Source organism: Phragmites australis, chromosome 2, assembly GCF_958298935.1.
Source record: "Phragmites australis chromosome 2, lpPhrAust1.1, whole genome shotgun sequence".
Classification (NCBI taxonomy): domain Eukaryota; kingdom Viridiplantae; phylum Streptophyta; class Magnoliopsida; order Poales; family Poaceae; genus Phragmites; species Phragmites australis.
This window is the reverse complement of record NC_084922.1, coordinates 2167271-2185651: the sequence shown is the minus strand read 5'-3', so window position 1 is coordinate 2185651 and position 18381 is coordinate 2167271. Positions and strand designations below refer to the sequence as shown.

Below are 18381 nucleotides of genomic sequence, written 5' to 3'. Positions count from 1 at the left end.
CCAACCTATAAGTATTGCAATACATCAATAATATGTAACAACAGCAGTGATATGACAATTTCGTATCAATTTTTCTTAGTACCTGTGGGTCCATCGCTCGTCTACCGTCAGCAGCTCTCTGGGGCCTCGTGGGCGAAACACTCCTAGCTCCGTCTGGTGCTCGACGGATAAGAAGCTGCGATGCTTCTTGTCCACGGCAGGGTCCAAAAGCTCCGGGGTCGAAGGGTGAGCCATCTCTGCATTTGAAAGACATGTACATTAATACATTGATAAATAAATACAACAACAATATACTTTGAATGCAAATTAACTATATACGAAATTAACACATATTAAAATGATACAAAACTAGCTGAACACACATGAAGCTCACCTAGACAACAGGTGCATCACCGCTTGCAGTTTTGTGACAATATTTGTAAGTGTGACCTACTTCATTGCACTGACTGCATCGCTTAATCCTGGGGCCAGCCTCGGATTCATCCATATCGTTGCGAATCTGACGAGTTTGTCTTCGGCCCGGTGCGTTCTTCATCTTTCCCAAATCAGGCACATATATTCTTGCAGGTCCTGGGTTACTTGTAAAAGTGTCAACAATGCCGTAACCATACAGCTCCTGGTTCCAAGTGTTCAGTACTTGATCTTTCATGAAATATTGTGACACATATTGCCTTGGAAGCATATGGTGCTCCGCGCACGCAGCTATGACGTGTGTATAAGGTTTGTGGAGTAATTGTGGCTTCTGACAACTACATATGCATGTCCCACTCCTTAGCACACACTCTTGAACATGCCGCTCACGTCTACCCCCCCTCCGACCCTTATCCCGACACAGGACACTGAACATGTGCTCTGCAGTGCCCTCTTGATTTTCGCGATGCATGTGGGTCTTCCTATTTGCCTTCTCCATATACTCACATAGTATCCGCCCGTAAAGCATACGATTGTCCTCCATTACAACCTTAGCAGTTGCATACCGATCAATAAAGTACTTGCAGGTCCCATGCAAAATGTCTTCTACAATTCCAACTAGTGGTAGGGACCTTATTCCACGCATAACCCAGTTATAAACCTCTGCAAGGTTTGTAGTCATTACTCCGTACCTGGCACCACCACTGTCGTACAGCAGAGCCCATTTTTCATTCGGCTCATTGCGTATCCACTGTGAAAAGCTCCTAATAGATGAGCCCGATCTCCTTACAATCTGCGGAGTATCGGTTGGGAGAGGACCGAGAGCTATTGGTTCCTCACCGTTAGGTGCAGCCTCCGCAGTTTGTTTAAGAGTCAGTTCATCAAGTCTTGCCCATAATGCGTTGAACTTACGTTGCTGGTTCTGACTGCACAACTTCTTGAAGAGCTTCATTAATTCTTTGTTTTTAAACTGTCTGTAGAAGTTCGCACCCATATGGCGCATGCACCACCTGCTTTTGAGATCTGGCCACTGTACTGGTACACCCCGTCGCACGCTACCGTTTTGCATATCCAGCAAAACATGCAACAATCCTGCATGTCTATCATGAATGAGACACACATCTGGTCGGTCAAGAACAATTGCATGCTTCACCCGCTCTAGGAACCAATACCAGCTGTCCCCGTTCTCACTCTTCACGAACGCAAACCCTAGTGGTAGGACTTGGTTGTTACCGTCGACCCCTATTGCAGACAAAATCTGCCATTTGTACTTTCCAGTCAGGAATGTTCCATCTAGGCATATGATGGGTCGGCAATATCTAAATACTTTGATAGTTGCACCGAATGCAAAGAAAGCACGCTGCAACACTCTTTTTTCGCTGTACTCCACATCAGTAGAGGGGTAATGTTTGATATCATAGTAGCTGCCTGGATTTCTTGCACAAATTGTGGCTAATTGACGAGGTAGATTGTGATACGAATCTTCATATGTACCGAACCTCATCTCAATAGCCTTCGCATAGTTTATTGTGTACTGGAACCTTTGCTCAACAGCACGGATTATTGATCGTGGCTCATACCTTAGGTTGTCCACAATCTCTCCATACATAACATTTGCAATGAAAGCAGAAGACAGGTTCCGGTGGGCGAACTCTATTTCCTCAATGTGACAATTGTGTTCCTTAACTATTGAGCATTGCCAGTAGTCTGCCTATTTCCCTCTGAATGCGTGCACCCGCCAAGGGCACTAAGGAACCAAGCACTTCACATCATACTCTCTTTTACTTGATTTAACAACCTTGAATTGCCTACGAAGAGACAACGAACAGAATTTCACTGCATCAATAACTGCCTCTTTTGTAGGGTACATAGCACCCTGTGACACCTCATTCTCATGGTACTGCCATGGTGTTTGGTCAGCCTCGCTAACCACCAACTTCGAAAATTCTTGATCCCGCCACTCTGCAGGAACTGGAGCATTAGCCTCCTCATCAGACGAATCCCCATCGGCAAGGCCTTCCTCCAACTCTTCAGCCTCCAAATCCATATCTTCAATGATGCTAGGGATGTGCTCCCCTTCATCAACTACACCCATCGGCTGCAGCTCTGGAACATCACCAACTTCCTCCCTGGACCCTACATTAGCCGCCTCTGACTCATCTTCCACTGCCTCACTTGGTCCTACTACTGCTTCTGCAGAGTTCACCTCATTTTGATCTTTCAAGTACGCCTCAGCTAATAAAACAAGCGGCAGGCCACGTTCACAGCATATATCTACATACTGCCTCCAAGTTGATGTGGCTTCGATGGGAACAAGCTCACCAAAGTATCCCTGACTAGTACGGCTCAGAACACCTTTCAACTTCAGCTCATATTGCTGCGGATCCAGTTGGAAAAACCGCATGAACTATTTGCATACACCCACAATAGTCCTCTCATTAGCCTTACTAAGTCCCTTCATGACATGACGAAATCCAGAGAGATCTACACCGTTGAGACCGTACCTAATTTCACCCTCACCATAATATATCTGAAAAATTAATTTATCTGCCATTCCTGAAAACACCCGCAAATATAACCCATGTTAAGACAACAAACTATATTTCTGATTATCGGATAAAATAGTTTTTAAATGCTACCCTTTGTTCGCAAATTATTATCTAATGTTGCCTCATACGTCCGCAGGTACAAATAATATACTAAAAACTATATACTACAAATAACATACTGAAAATAATATACTAAAAATAATATACTAAAAATAATATTCTATATTTAACTGCTATCGTACCATTTTCTAACTAAATTTGACAATTTTCTAAACCTTAGGTCATAAATGTCTAAAATCTATTTCATATACTACTACTGAACTAATTAAAAAAATAAAAAGGAAAAAAATTACCTGAATTTTTTCTTCAAATCCACAGCCCAAATGCAGCAGAACTTCGCCGACCTCTCTTCCTCCCCTCTCCTCTCCTCTCTACTTCCCTCTCTTCTCAAATTTCATTTTTTTCCGAATTTTATGAGTTTTTTTTTCTATTTTTTGGGCTATTTATAGCCGAGAGGGCGCGGGGGGCTGGTGCGGCGTGGCGGGGTGGGCGGAGCCCTTACCGCCCCCTGAGAGGGCGGTAAGGAGCTCTACCCGCCCCCTCAGGGGCGGTAAGCTCGTGGGCCGAGCGGGAAGACCCTAGCCGCCCTCTGAGGGAGCAGTTAGGACCCGTAACCGCCCTCTCGGAGGGCTGCGGACGTCTAGTTTTGTAAATATTTTTGCTGGGAATCTATTTATTTAAATTTTAACTAAAAAATATAAAAATAAAAAACTCGCAATATCTAGCTCCGGCCCAATTGTTGAACTCGGGATTGTTGTGTAGCGCGGCCTAGCCCACTCATGATTTCGATCACTCGTCTTTGTGGCAGTGACATCAGAAAAAGCGATCCAAGAGAACATGCTAAACCTCCATCACCATGGCCCGTTTCTCTGGCCTTGCCCATTATCAATGGTCCAAACTCTCTTCTCCCAATAATAAGCTGACAAGTTTATTGGTGTGAGATCATGTCTCTGCGAAAAAACTGTGGCATATTCCCCTCCCGTCTTCCTGAATTGTTCAGTGCACGAAGTTCTTGATTCTGATGCTGCTCATCATTTGGTGCTTCGATGTATATATCAGTTGCTCAGTTCTGAACCTTCTATCCTGGAAAACATATCATCCAAGTATTTCTGGCTCAGGCTCTGGATTCAGATCTCATGCTTCCACGTATCATATCACAAGACACGAGGTATGGGAAAGAGAAGTGATTTCTCAAGTTGTCCTCATTTGAGTCTTGCCAGCAATGTGTTGCTTTCAGGCAGATTGTTGATAATATAGTTGAAATGCCTAAATGCCTGGCTACGAGTATTTCTGCTAGTCATTTTCACTTTTGTGCATCTACTCCTCTACTCACATGCAAAAGATAGAATATATACATGTACTGCAATTAGCTAGATTTCACATTTTAGCATAGCATAGCGTAGCAACAGTAGACGAAACCTCGGAAGGGTGCAAATGACAAGATACCATCTTTTAAATCCGAATCCTGAGAGCCAAAAAAATACTTTTCTGCAAAGCAAAAATTCCTTTTCTTTTTCGCCGAGCACATCCTCTTCCTCTGGGAGGCAAGAAGGAACGACACGACCGATCTTGGTACTCCAATGCGGATACCCAGCTGGCCCACCTCCATCGGCCCAGGACTGCGAAGAAGCCAGAAGCCTTGTGTCGATGAAGAGTAAATATTTTTTAAATTAAAAAATTATAGATTTATAAGTCCGTTTTAAAATATTACAAATGTATACTCAGGCGACACACTTCTAACAGGTGACATGCCGTGTTAACCTCATTTTAACGGCCGAGTTGGCCACGGTAAAGTATGGAAGAAAATTCTACGAGATCCGGTTTTACAGAAAGAACTTTTCTTATATATGTCACGTGTCTCTCTATTTTCTCTCAGTTACACGTGACAATCGTTAAATTAGAAAAGAACGACATGAATCCAAATATTATAGAGATCTTTTGGTAAAATATCTCATAAAATTTCCTTCCTTAAAATTCAGTTGACCTCTTGCCCGTTGGAATATTTGCAATATTTTAAAACGAGTCTGGTATATATTTGCATTTTTTATTAAAAAATAAAAAATTCCGTGGATGGATGGAGGGAGCTTCAACCGGCGCGTGGGATTGCGCAGGTCTCTATCGCCTCCTTCCCGGGCACCAGTCCACCACCCCTTCTCTGCGCGCCCAAGCGCTCCGCTCTCCACAGGACTCCTCGGTCTGGGAGAGCTCGGGAGCCGAGAGGAGAGGAGGAGATGGCGGAGGCGAAGCAGCAGCAGCAGCCGCAGGCGGCCGCGTGGAAGACGGTGAAGCCCTTCGCCAACGGCGGCGCCTCCGGCATGCTCGCCACCTGCGTCATCCAGCCCATCGACATGGTCAAGGTGCGCACCGGCACGCGCTCCGCTCTCTCCCAGGGCATTCCCCGTTCGGCATCGCGCCGGGGGCTTAGGAGGTTTGGGCGCGAACTGGTACACGAATATAGGCAGGTTCTAGAATCCAGAGGGATTGGCCTCACGAGGTGCACGGTGAATGGGCTACGAGCGAGCAGATTGTTGAGCTGCTATGGGTTGGTTCCTGACGAGTGGTGGTTCGAATGGGATTTTGATGAGGAGAGCTGTTGATGGATTGCGTCGGAGGACAATTGTGCTCGCTCTGTTTGTTTAGGTCGGTGGAAATAGTGTGTTGAGGTTTGGAAGTGTTGGGAATTTGGAAAGTACCAAGTGACGCCTGAGGATGTGATACACTTACTGTGTGGATTTAAGGTCTTAGTAGTCTATTGCTAATGAACTGTGAAAGGGACAAATCCAACAAGGTTTAGAAGTGGTTTTTGCATTCATGAGTATATTACAGCAGATATCATTCGTTCGACTGTTTAGTTTACCTTCGGGAACATGCAGTCATGGGATTTTTTTTTCATGGCTTAGGATTGTAGCAAGTAGCTCATTTGACCTTCTTGTGGGAAATTGTCTAGTGACTGTTGTCTCCGAGTCTGAGGTTTTTAAGGCTTGCTCTTGGCGAGGCCTTGCGATTCTTAGTGCATGGGTCCTTATTTTCAGTCCACATAAGGCTTGGGGATTTTCAATACCGGTCCGAGGCCAGGTACTTATCCAAGTATAGGCTCTAAGGTATGCATTGTTGGTCCGGGATTAAGGTATGTTTTGGTTATATTTCAGGTTAAGATCCAGTTGGGCGAGGGCTCTGCGGCTACTGTCACCAAGAAGATGCTTGCTAATGAGGGAATTGGTTCCTTTTACAAGGTTTGTTCTTTTAGGTGTTCTACCTCACGGATTATAGTGACTGTATTTAATACCTGATCATGTAGATGTAGCAATGTAGCATGAACTAAAATCCAATGGCGAACCTGTGTTTCCGAGAGCATAATGTGATGGCTTGGTTTCGTGAGTTGTTGGGCATACAAAACTGATGGTTATAGTAAAGTGCTTTTTAGGATGATATTCATTATATTGTATTTTGTTTCGTGGCAATAGATAATCTTTTACTTCTACAGTCCCTCAAAATGGAGTAATGGATTAACAAATAGCCAATTTAAAAGCTATCATGCTGCCAATGTAGAAGGGCACAGCTATTTCTCTCCGCAGGAATTATGTTCAGTAGTTTTGGAATTGAGTTGCAATCATGAGTTGGCTTGTCAGTTTGGATTCTTATACATTTCTTTCACGCAGGGATTATCAGCTGGTTTGCTAAGGCAGGCCACATACACGACTGCTCGTCTTGGATCCTTCAGGTGTTTACATATTTTACAACCAATCTCCAAATGAACATACAAGACGATCACTGAGTATTGGCTTCAGTAATTTGTGTCGGAAACTTGTGGTTTCAGTAAATATGTTTTGAAAATTTTGAATTGTTGCATGCATACTGCTACCGGGGGGTGTTCAGTCAAAGCATATATAACAAGCTGTGCACACTTCAGCATGACTAATAACTTTTAGGATTAATGCTGAATTTACATGTGCTCTTTAAAGTTTTCTCTCACAACATTTACAAAGTTGTCTTTAAAAGTTTTTATTTACAAGAAGGAATGCCCATGTGAAGGTAACATGTCCATCATTCCTGAAGTTGGAGTAATACATGACCATTGAAGCTACCATATAACATCAACAGATAATGTTTCTCTACATTACTATGTGTGAAGCAGGATAAGCCAGGTGTAGTTTTTAACTATGATCCTAAAGCGAGACCGGGAAATCACTTACTATTTCTCAACTATATTTTTTTTACCAGAAATATTTCTCACTTATAATATGGTCTGCTTTCACCACAGATGATGTTTGGCACTGAATCCAGCCTGATATCTTATATCTCGATGGTGTATTTTCTCAGGGTTCTAACAAATAAAGCAGTTGAAGCAAATGAGGGAAAGCCATTGCCTCTAGTGAAAAAAGCTGTTATTGGTCTCACTGCTGGAGCAATTGGAGCATGTGTTGGTAGTCCTGCAGATTTGGCACTCATTAGGATGCAGGCTGATTCATCCTTGCCAGCAGCCCAACGGCGTAACTACAAGAATGCTTTTCATGCGCTTTACCGTATTGTTGCTGACGAAGGTGTTCTGGCACTTTGGAAGGGTGCAGGTCCAACTGTAGTGAGAGCTATGTCCCTAAACATGGGCATGCTTGCCTCCTATGATCAGAGTGTTGAGTTGTTTAGGGACAAGTTTGGCGCTGGAGAAATCTCTACAGTACTTGGTAAGATTATATTCCTTTTGTGTCCAGATCTCATATCCTTTTGTGGGTTTTGTCTCTACCCTACCCCAACTTGCTTGGGACAAAGGCTTTGTTGTTGTTGTTGTTATTGTCCTGATCTCATATGATATTCTGTTTATAGCATTCTGTGGTGAAAACTGTTCGTGCATTTTGAGACATGAAGCAGAGTGGCATAGGGGACCAAAGAATTGAGCGCATGAACTAAGAACTTGACAATGTAGACCCGCTGTTTTCACTTTTACTGTTAGTTCAAGCAATAAGCATCAGTTGTGCTCCCCGGTTTGAATACTTTATTGGCCTGTTGAAATTGGCTGTATTACGCTGAGCCTGCTGAAAGTAGCTTTCCGTTTTACTGGTTTATGCTCCAACTGACATATTTGCATCACTTACTATTAAGTTGTACTGCCCAAATAGCTTTTAGTTGAGGGAGTTCATATTAGACTGTGCTGCTTAGCTTCTTTTATTTGTGTGATAGTAAGGTACTTCTTTTTATGTTTAGCATTGCTTTCCTCACAGATCTTGAATTTGCTTGTAGGGGCAAGTGCTGTATCAGGATTCTTTGCATCTGCTTGCAGTTTGCCTTTTGATTATGTGAAGACACAGATTCAGAAGATGCAGCCAGATGCCACTGGGAAGTATCCGTACACTGGGTCTCTTGACTGCGCCATGAAGACCTTGAAGAGTGGAGGCCCATTTAAGTTCTACACTGGGTTTCCCGTCTACTGCATCAGGATTGCACCACATGTCATGGTAATGCAAATATTGCAAGCATTTATCTGCTAAATTGGCAACTTCCCTATTGCATGTTTTTATCATACTTACCTAATTCGATTTTGTTTGCAGTTGACTTGGATATTCTTGAATCAGCTCCAGAAGTTCGAGAAGAGTATAGGCCTTTAAGATCCGGTTGGTTGGTCATACTCGTGCTGCCTAAGACATAATTATAATAATCCAGCTGCTTTATAAGCCAGCAATTGGTTCTTATAGACAAAATCTGAAGTTTTTATTTCTTTAGTCTATATGTTGCCATGGTGATTTGATCCTTTGATGCCAAATAGTCATATCATTTGTTGTAATTTGGAGCATTTCTGGGTAACTTCTGTTGCTGACGTATGCTGTTGTTGGTAGGAACACTACCAAGAGAAAATACTATAAGTGGATTCAATTCGTGTCACTGAATGGAGCCAAACTTCATGAACATTTTCTCCAACTATGTATTTTGTTGGTCGTGTGATGTCCATCATGCATACTTAATACGTGTGCTTACATTTATTTTAGATGAGATTCCAATGTTGTTTTGTTTCTGTTGCCTACTAGTTTGTTGCGTTTTGTCATAGCTGATGGTTGTGTTGATGGTGCAGCGTATCGTGGTTCTAGAGCCATTCGTGTCCTCTATCTGCTGAACCAACTCCGAAGCGTTTCTGACTCTCTCGTTGACAGTATCCAAGTATTACTGAATTTTATGTGGAATGTAACTCACATTTAGCATACTTTGCCTGGCTTTCTGTGAATTTACATGATGTATATGAAACCGTGAATTAATTCATCGGATAAATCACTGGTTCTGAACTTCTGGATTCTCAATTTCTCATTACAGCAGTTATCCAGTGACAACACGGCTTTCGGTTACATGGCATGTTTGGTTTATGGTGTTTTGCTATTGCCAGTTTGTCACTGCATGTAAGAGGCCAGAGGCTGGTCTGTAGATTTGCAAAATGACGTGTATAAGATCTGTTTTCCTTAGATATATTGTTGCAAACATGTATATGTCATTCCTGTATCATGCATGCATACTAGGAAGATATGATAAGTAGCTTCTGCTGTGTTGCATCTGCGTGATTTTTTCTTCATGCATGGATGGAAGCTGTGAAGAGCCAGACTATCACTATGTTTTGCATGGGTCCATCATGGCATCATGCATTGTGATGATGTATATATAGGTCCAAAAGGTACGTTTGGTGTATCGGTTTTCTGTATCTCTTAAGCATATATCAGCTTGTTTTAAAATTAATGACAATAACGTTATACTGCACGCAAGTGATTATATAACTATTACAGTCAATAATCTGCCCTCCAAATTCTGATGTCTTACCTGTAGCTTACAGTTGACAAAAAGGTGCTAAAATACCGTAAGAAAAATCCTTTTGCTTCCACTGCACCGTTTGTGCGTTGGATCCAACGTGTAACACTGTATCCTGGGCATCACATTCCTCCTTAATCCTTATTATGTATACCATTTACAAATTGTTTACCCAATTGTTGAAGGTTTCTTTGGTATTTTCTATTCCAAGAAATAGTCATCGCAGCAATCAGAATTATTTTCTTTTCCCATTCGCCACGAACATTTCATCGTGCAATGCATGCAGCTTTCAAAGAAAATAAAAAGGCAACAATAACACTGTGGAAAAAGTATTGATGTGATTCTATGAACTCTATAGGGGTTACACATCTTTGTTTGGGCTCAACAAAAAGTGCCCCCTTGTGTTTTGGAAGGTATAGGAGACCAGTGACCTTGGGAAAATGAAAAGGGCACTCCTTGTTAAACTGTGGAAAAAAATTAACAACTTCTGAGATCCATTGTTGAACACTGCTTTCCCCTGCTACACACGACCTCTTTTCTTGAGTTCTTTCAAAAACGTGAGTAGAAATATAAGAACCCAAGAGTCAGATATTTCTGCTTAGTTTTCATTGATAAGAACTCACATTTTCTGCTTAACTATTTTTATCTTGTAATAAAATTGTAGTCCTTGAAAGAATTGGATGGCACAAGGACATACAGGTGGTAATGGCATCTAAATCTGAATCCAGACATTTTGGACTAGAATATAGAATAATTTAAGTAGCTCCCCACCAACTTTTTCCTGCGTGGAGGATAGCAACAAATTACCTGTGAAATGCTCAACTGTCACAATGCACCGACTTTTTCCGTAATACGCATTCCAACTAAGCATAGAGCAAGCATAGAATTGTCAAACAAAATTAGATGCAAAATCATTATCCAACTAATTTGTCCGTGTCATGACAGAAATAAAATTGCAGAAAAACAAGTACCCGCCAGCTTCCATCAGATCACCGACCACGCAGCACAAAGTATCCTTACCCAGAACCAACGGCCAAGATAAAGTTGCAATCCACATCGAACGGATGTAGATAAATCCAAATCATTCATGTCTGAATTAGTGCTAGCCCATGACATACAACTGTACCAGAAATACATAATTATTCTCAAGAAAAATTCAATATCATGAAAATAAGTACAAAAATGAATATCATCAAAAAGTCTAACTTTTCTTAAAGCATACTCCCTAGCATGCACTCTCTATATATGCAACCTCTCATTCCTCAATTCTATTCTCTCTGCTTCCTCCGATCCATTCTCTCATCCCCAGAGCATCTCCTTGCTGAAGTAGCTAGCCTAGCCAGTGAAGTTCTTGCTGGTCAATGGTGCGCATGGCAAGCAAGGGAGGCAACAACGGCGGCAGCGGTGGCCGGGAGGTGAAGAAGCCGACGCTGCTGCTGGGGCGGTACGAGGTGGGGAAGCTGCTGGGGCAGGGCAACTTCGCCAAGGTGTACCACGCGCGCAACGTGCTCACGGGCGAGGAGGTGGCGATCAAGGTGATGGAGAAGGAGAAGATCTTCAAGTCCGGGCTGACGGCGCATATCAAGCGCGAGATCGCCGTGCTCCGGCGGGTGCGCCACCCGCACATCGTGCAACTCTACGAGGTCATGGCCACCAAGCTGCGCATCTACTTCGTCATGGAGTACGTGCGCGGCGGCGAGCTGTTCGAGCGCGTCGCGCAGGGTCGCCTGCGGGAGGAAGACGCGCGGCGCTACTTCCAGCAGCTGGTGTCCTCCGTCGCCTTCTGCCACGCGCGCGGGGTGTACCACCGGGACATCAAGCCCGAGAACCTCCTCGTCGACGACGCCGGCGACCTCAAGGTCTCCGACTTCGGGCTCTCCGCCGTCGCCGAACAGATGCGCCACGACGGGCTCTTCCACACCTTCTGCGGCACGCCGGCGTACGTCGCGCCGGAGGTGCTCTCCCGTCGCGGCTACGCCGCCGCCAAGGCCGACCTATGGTCCTGCGGCGTCGTGCTCTTCGTCCTCATGGCCGGCTACCTCCCCTTCCAGGACCGCAACCTCGTCGGCATGTACCGCAAGATCCACAGGGGCGAATTCCGCTGCCCCAGGTGGTTCTCCCCCGAGCTCACGCGCCTCCTCCGCCGCGTCCTCGACACCAACCCGCAGCGCCGCGCCACCGCCGACGAGATCATGGATAACGAGTGGTTCAAGATCGGCTTCCGCCGCTTCTCCTTCCGCATCGAGGACGACCGCTCCTTCACCTGCTTTGAACTGGACGACGAAGGCATCGACGCGTCCACCTCGCCGCCCGAGCCCGGCACGCCGCGGACGGACGGCGGGAACGCTCCCGCGCAACTAATTAAAAAGGCGTCCGGGCTGACGTCGTGCGGGTCGGCGCCGTCGCTGCTGCAGCTGGAAGGGCCCAACGGGCTTGGCGGGAGTAGTAGGCGGAGATCGAGCCTGAACGCGTTCGACATCATCTCGTTCTCGAGGGGGTTCGATCTCTCAGGCTTGTTCGTGGACGGCGAGGCGGCAGGGACCGGTGACCCGGAGAAGCAGCACCACCCGGCGGCAACGCGGTTCGTGTCGGCGGCGCCGGTGGAACGGATCCTGGCGACGCTGGAGGGGGCCGCGACGGCGGCAGGCATGGCGGTGCGCGAGAGGGACGACGGGTCGATCAGCATGGAGGGGACGCGGGAGGGCGAGCACGGTTCTCTGGTGGTGGCCGCGGAGATCTACGAGCTCACGCCGGAGCTAGTGGTGGTGGAGGTGCGGCGCAAGGCCGGCTGCGCCGCCGAGTACGAGGAATTCTTCCGGTCGCAGCTCAAGCCCAGCCTGCGCGACCTCGTCTGCGACGTCGAGCGGCCACGCCTCCAATCCGACGAGCTCTCGCGGAGCCTATGAGCTCTGATCGTGGCGCGCATTTCACGCGTGCACGCGTGCGCATGCATGCACGTTCGCCCGTCGTCTGTGGCTTATTGCCGCCCGTACAATTACATGTAGAAATGTACGTACGTGTGAGAGGGATTTTATACGTATACAGTGATACATCAAAACATTCTTTTTGCAGTGCTGTGGTCTTGTGGGTGGTATTGGGAAGCATCCATACATGACACTGCTTTGCGTACGTATCAAAAGGGGGGAAATTCAAAACAAATGTAAATTTTGTGTACTATTTTTATTTTTTATTTTTTTTTGCAGCGGTTGTGTAACAGGTAGGAGATTGGTGTTATAAGTGCTTTGTGAGAATTGATATTTATTGATGTATCGATCACTTAATTTGTACTTGCACAAGGAAATCCTTCCAATTTGATTTTCCTCACTAGATTGTTCTTTTGACATTTTAAAACTGTTAAGGAGCTCTGCACTCACTGCAGACTTATGTACCGACTATCCGGATGTGTGAAGAGAGTATTTTCTGTGTTGGATATGTGTGAAATAATTCTATAAATTAGTTATGTAATGTAATGTTAAATCATGCATTTGACGTCGTCTATGATCGGTAGATTGATCTGTTGCTTGTTGATAGCTAAGTTTCTAACACTTTGAAATGATATTCACCAACACTGCCTTGTTCATGAATATCATTGCGAAGTTTACATAGCGATTTCGAGCAATCACGGATAAGGGGATGTGCACGCAAGCATGCTGATTCAAAATGCTGATTTATTCCCACAATTGTGCGCCATGCACAAGCGAAAGTCAAACCAAATGGTGATTTGTCATATAATGCAGAGATCATGCTATGAGCAGACATGGCAGTTGATAAGAAGTTCAGAAATTAAATAGTTGAACTCTTCAGTCAAAATTAGCTATTGTTCGAAAGAGACTAGGAGTTACTCTATATATGTATGGATGTTAATTGCACAAGCGTTAGCAAAATGGCTTTTGCAGGTACATGAAGTACTCCAGACAGTCTCAGTAATGATATACTACCAGTACATAAGCAGTATGACTTTTGCAACTACGTAGAGTATTTCAGAAAGTCTGACAACTGCTACAAAATGATAGAAACACCAAAGTGTGAAAAAAATACAGTGCAGTTAAAAACGCATGAAAAAAATACTTTAAAAATCTTGTCCGTGTTATATATATGTACTGTTACCCAATGTTTCAGTTTCATGACAGGTATTAGCTACACCAAATTTTCTCAAGCTTTGTTTTGTTTACATTTTTGCATCAGGCAACCAATATATGGTAAGAATCAAGAAATTTTCGTCCACTGAAACGCGTGTACATTAATTTTGACTAAATAAAATTGACAAGCAAACAACAATAACCTTCAATTACTCTATTCCACATCAAAGATCGAGTTTGACATCAACAATCTTTTTAGCATAAAAAATCTTACACTGTTTGCTTCTTTTACCTGCTTTGACCCTAAGCTTGTCGCGCATTCGCCCACGTAGTCGCACCAGGAGAACTCTAGCTCGACGAGATCCAAATCGGGACAGGTGCGCATGCTTAGGGTCGCTAATCGGCTTTGTTTAGTGCACGTCATTGCTTTCCAAAACTCGAGGTCAGACTTTGAGCTGCAGGAATGTGAACTAATCCAAAAGTTTGGTGTGAATGGGGCCACCTCCATCCTACTAGCAGCTACTTCTGGAACGACGAACGAGTACCAGCTACAAGGATTTGCATGCGCTTAATAGACGTTTCTACTGACAAAACACGTCAGAGAATCACAGAATTGGAGTTGACGAAGACGACGAGTCTCAGGCCGTGTTTGTGTTTGTTTTTTTATTTTCATTATGGATTCTAACTTAAAAGTAAAAACAAAAATAAATTGTCATTTGAAAATCGGTTCTTATAATTCAAGTTATACTATAAAATCTTATATTACATAGTAATAAAATTTAGTGGGATGACACTTTCACGAGTTCTAAAGCTAAATAAACATGCCATCGGTTTTTCTGATGCAGAGATCTACTTTGGTACCAGAAGCTTCTTCCAGTGCTGTAGGATAGCGGCAGCCGGCAGATCTGTAAGCGATATTGGAATGGCACATGATCTGAGAGCACGGCAAAATGTAGGCCATTGAGTCCCGACGAATGTACTCCAGCAGTTAAGTCCATTTTCTTTTTTCTTTTCTGAAATAGGACTAAAGCATCCTGTTTTCCATGTCACGTCAGATCGATGCTCACCAGATACACCTTGTCTATACGAATTTTCAAATTAATCCGTTTCTCCCATTTTAAGTAGGGATTTAAATTCCTCGCAAAAGGTATGGATTTAAATTGGGACAAACTACCTGACATTTAGCTATTTATCTTTCGGATTGCAGTCAGATTCTGGATCAATAGAACCCAAGGAAAATCGACTGCTTTTCTTAATTATTGTAGTCAGTTTTTTTTAACAAACAGCAAAAAAGAAACTGATTTAATTCTTTGTTTGTACAGTCAGGTTTTTTCTTTTGTTCTACTTGGCACATCAATCAATTTTTTAAAACAAAACTATTTGGCATGTAACAAGTTTAGTAAAATTTCTTAGCCAATAGAATTTTGGCATGTGATGATTTCGTGTGTTTTGTGCCACAAGAAAAATCAACTGTACTTCTTATGGATTGATTACAACTAGAGTAAATTTCAAAAATCTACAACAATTTGGACACATGTTCCACAATTTTTTGTGTTCATTTAAAAAAACTACAACTATTTTGACACGTGTTAAAAAAACTACAACTTTCTCACCGTATGCGAACCTATCATTCTCTAGCAACGGGTAGATCCATGATTAATCCTTTTATTAGGATGACAAGTGGACCCTTTTGAGAAAGGTATAGTTTTTTTTAACACATGTCATAGTTATAGGTTTTTGAAATGAGCACCAGAAATTATAATTTTCTGCAACCTATGTCAAAATACTTTAAAATTTACAATAATCTTTATGGATCGAAACAACAAAAGAAAATGATTGCAAATTTCTATGTTTGCATTTAGTTTCAGCAAACAGTAAACACAATATAACAAATATATTTCTTTGGTATTACAGTCAGCCTTTTCAGAGCCAATAGCAACAAGACACATATTCTCCCCCATTTAACAACATGAATTAAAAAAAATGTTGAATTAGTCCTCCACAACTCTTGAATTAGTTTTCACAAATTGTTGGCTTAAGTCTTTTGAATTGTTGAATGTGTATAAAGAGAAAATAATTTTATAAATCTAAATTACTAGGATGGATTTAGGGTGTTTTCAAACTTTAAATGATTTTTTTTTCTCGCATAACCTATTGCCTATTTTGAAACTGATTTGAATCACGTAATTATTTACAATTAATGCAATAAAAGAAGATCCAATATGAACATATTTTGAAAAAAATCAACAATTTGAATGTGATATTTGAACAACTAAATAGAAGTTTCAACACATAAAATATTTTGAACATGTTATTACGGATTGTTGAAGTAGGTCTTACATTTGTTGAAAATACTTTTAAAGATGTTGAATTAGGTTCACAAATTCTTAATCTGTATAAAGATATACTTGTAAAACATTGCAAATCTAAACTTACTAAGATTAAGTTATATGTGAAATTAAAAAAACAAAAAGTTTGTGTGAACCATGTACTTATTTACGATTAACGAAACAAAAAGGATCCAATATTTTTTAAAATTAAATTTTTGAAAAAATTAAGAATTTTAATTTTATATTTTGACAATTCAAATACACTGGTTCTACAAAATCACAATAACATGTTTATCAGGTTATACCAAAATTTGAAATATGTGGCACATTTGTTGACAATGACTTTAAGAGATGTTGGATTAGGTCTTCGTAATTGTTGGGTTAGGTTTACAAAATGCTAACTCAAGTCTTTTAAATTGTGAATTTGTATAAATAATACAATTACTAAGATTAAATTATATGTGAAATAGTAATTAAAAAGAAAAAATAAAGAAGAAGGAAATGCACGAACTGGACCAAAAGAACAAATGAAGCCCACAGAAACAATGACATAGTGGAGAGGGAAGCATACCATAAAAACAAGGAAAAAGTCCATATTGCCTCCCTCAATTATTGCTTGAATATGTTTTTTCTCCTCGAACCGCAAAACTAGATATCTCACCTCCTCAAACTATTCAAACCGATGCAATTTACCTCTCTAACCCCGAGACACCTCAGACCAACTGATCCCCTTCACCACTCCGTTGGATAAAGGAAATCATTTCTCTACCCGAGACTGCTTCACTTCCCAATCCCACCCCTCCTCCTCCATCTCTAGCTAGTATGTGAGCTCCCCGTAGCTTCAATTTGTACATTGCGACATCGAGTAAAGCCCACACCGTTTTGCACCATGGCCGGATGTAACACACTCTCGCTAGCTCATTGTAGATCCCCTCAACCTAATCCAGCCCCCGAACTTACGTTGCTCTGGCCTCTAGTTGCTCTAGCCGGGCCCAATTGGTCGAGGACCCCTGGTCACCCCTTTCCCCTTTGGCGATTGAAACTTCAAGCTGCCGCCGCTCACCGTGATTCCATGCCCTATAGGCCGATCAACACCGTTCGAACTCTCCCTCTCTCCCTCCTATATCTCTCTGCCAAATCCCGGAGGACTAGGTGCTGTGGATAGCCCGGAGGAAGTAGGGCATTGCCAGCCGTCCATTTTCGCCTTGTTCATCTTCTTCCTCCTGCTAGCCTTGCCTGACGCCCTCTCTCCCACTCATGAGTGCAGTGGTCGGCTCCACCTCCCGGACTGAGCTCCTGTCCCCGGGGCACGACCACTCCAAGATAGCTAGCACACACCGCACACTCACAGGGCAGCAACGTTCCGAGCGCGTGGCCACAACCCAGCATGACGGCATTGTGCCTGCTCGGGAGCGACAGGAACCTGCACCTGAGCCAGCTGAGGTGGTCGAGGAGGGTGGGGTCGGCGCCAGTAGCGAGGAGGCGGGAGACGACGACGGGGGATGAGGCATCTCCTCCTTTCTCTGAGTCACACGCACGGGTAGGAGACAGTGAGAGAGAAGAGGGAGGAACAAGATGATGATATGTCATCTGATATGCGGGTCCCACTGTCACTTCAGCGTCGCGTAAGATGAAACCACCATCAATACCAGCTAAGAAGTTAAATTGCACTGGTTTGAATAGTTAGATGAGGTGAGATATCTGATTTTGTGGTTCGAGAGGAAAAAACCAATTAGAGCAATAATTAAGGGAGATAATATGGACTTTTTCATAAAAAGAAAACGAAAAAAATAGTTCGGTAAACAACAAAAATCAAAGCCCACGAACAAAAACAATCTAATGCAACCCACGACCACAAACACACATCTTGGCGCAGAACCAAAGCGCATAATTCAACAGAAAATAGCAAATTAAAGTAGCTAACTATTGTTTAGGAATTGCGTTTAAATTTGGGTGAAGAAGATATTCTTGTTGGCTTCCCAAAATTCTAAAACAGAAAACGAGAACCTGCAAGCTCACAAGAATTCGGCCTATATGGCCCATTACGAGCCCAAAGCCCATTAGGGGCCCTTTACAATCTATCAAGCCCATTAGGTGCCCAAAGCCCGTAGCCCATTAGGAGCCCAAAGCCCGTATGTGTCAGACCGGATGCCTCCTCACGGGCCAGACAAA

General features: G+C 43.1%; 2 protein-coding genes across 3 annotated transcripts; both read left to right on the top strand.

Annotated features, from left to right (window-relative positions):
• Positions 1 to 5116: 5116 nt before the first annotated feature.
• LOC133893368 (mitochondrial dicarboxylate/tricarboxylate transporter DTC-like) lies at positions 5117 to 9293 on the top strand. 2 transcript variants are annotated; one of them, XM_062334377.1, is made up of 7 exons: positions 5117 to 5377; positions 6170 to 6253; positions 6680 to 6741; positions 7341 to 7702; positions 8256 to 8470; positions 8564 to 8626; positions 9082 to 9293. In XM_062334377.1, the coding sequence occupies exons 1-6, from the start codon at positions 5252 to 5254 to the stop codon at positions 8618 to 8620; spliced, it is 906 nt and encodes a 301-aa protein (XP_062190361.1). In that variant the 5' UTR covers positions 5117 to 5251; the 3' UTR covers positions 8621 to 8626; positions 9082 to 9293. The 2 variants fall into 2 exon arrangements, with proteins under 2 accessions (XP_062190361.1, XP_062190358.1); XM_062334374.1 differs by lacking the exon at positions 9082 to 9293 and having other exon boundaries at positions 8564 to 8918.
• Positions 9294 to 10875: 1582 nt separating this feature from the next.
• On the top strand, positions 10876 to 12968 carry LOC133893349 (putative CBL-interacting protein kinase 13). Its single transcript, XM_062334353.1, has one exon. The coding sequence runs from the start codon at positions 11162 to 11164 to the stop codon at positions 12704 to 12706; it is 1545 nt and encodes a 514-aa protein (XP_062190337.1). The 5' UTR covers positions 10876 to 11161; the 3' UTR covers positions 12707 to 12968.
• Positions 12969 to 18381: the final 5413 nt, after the last annotated feature.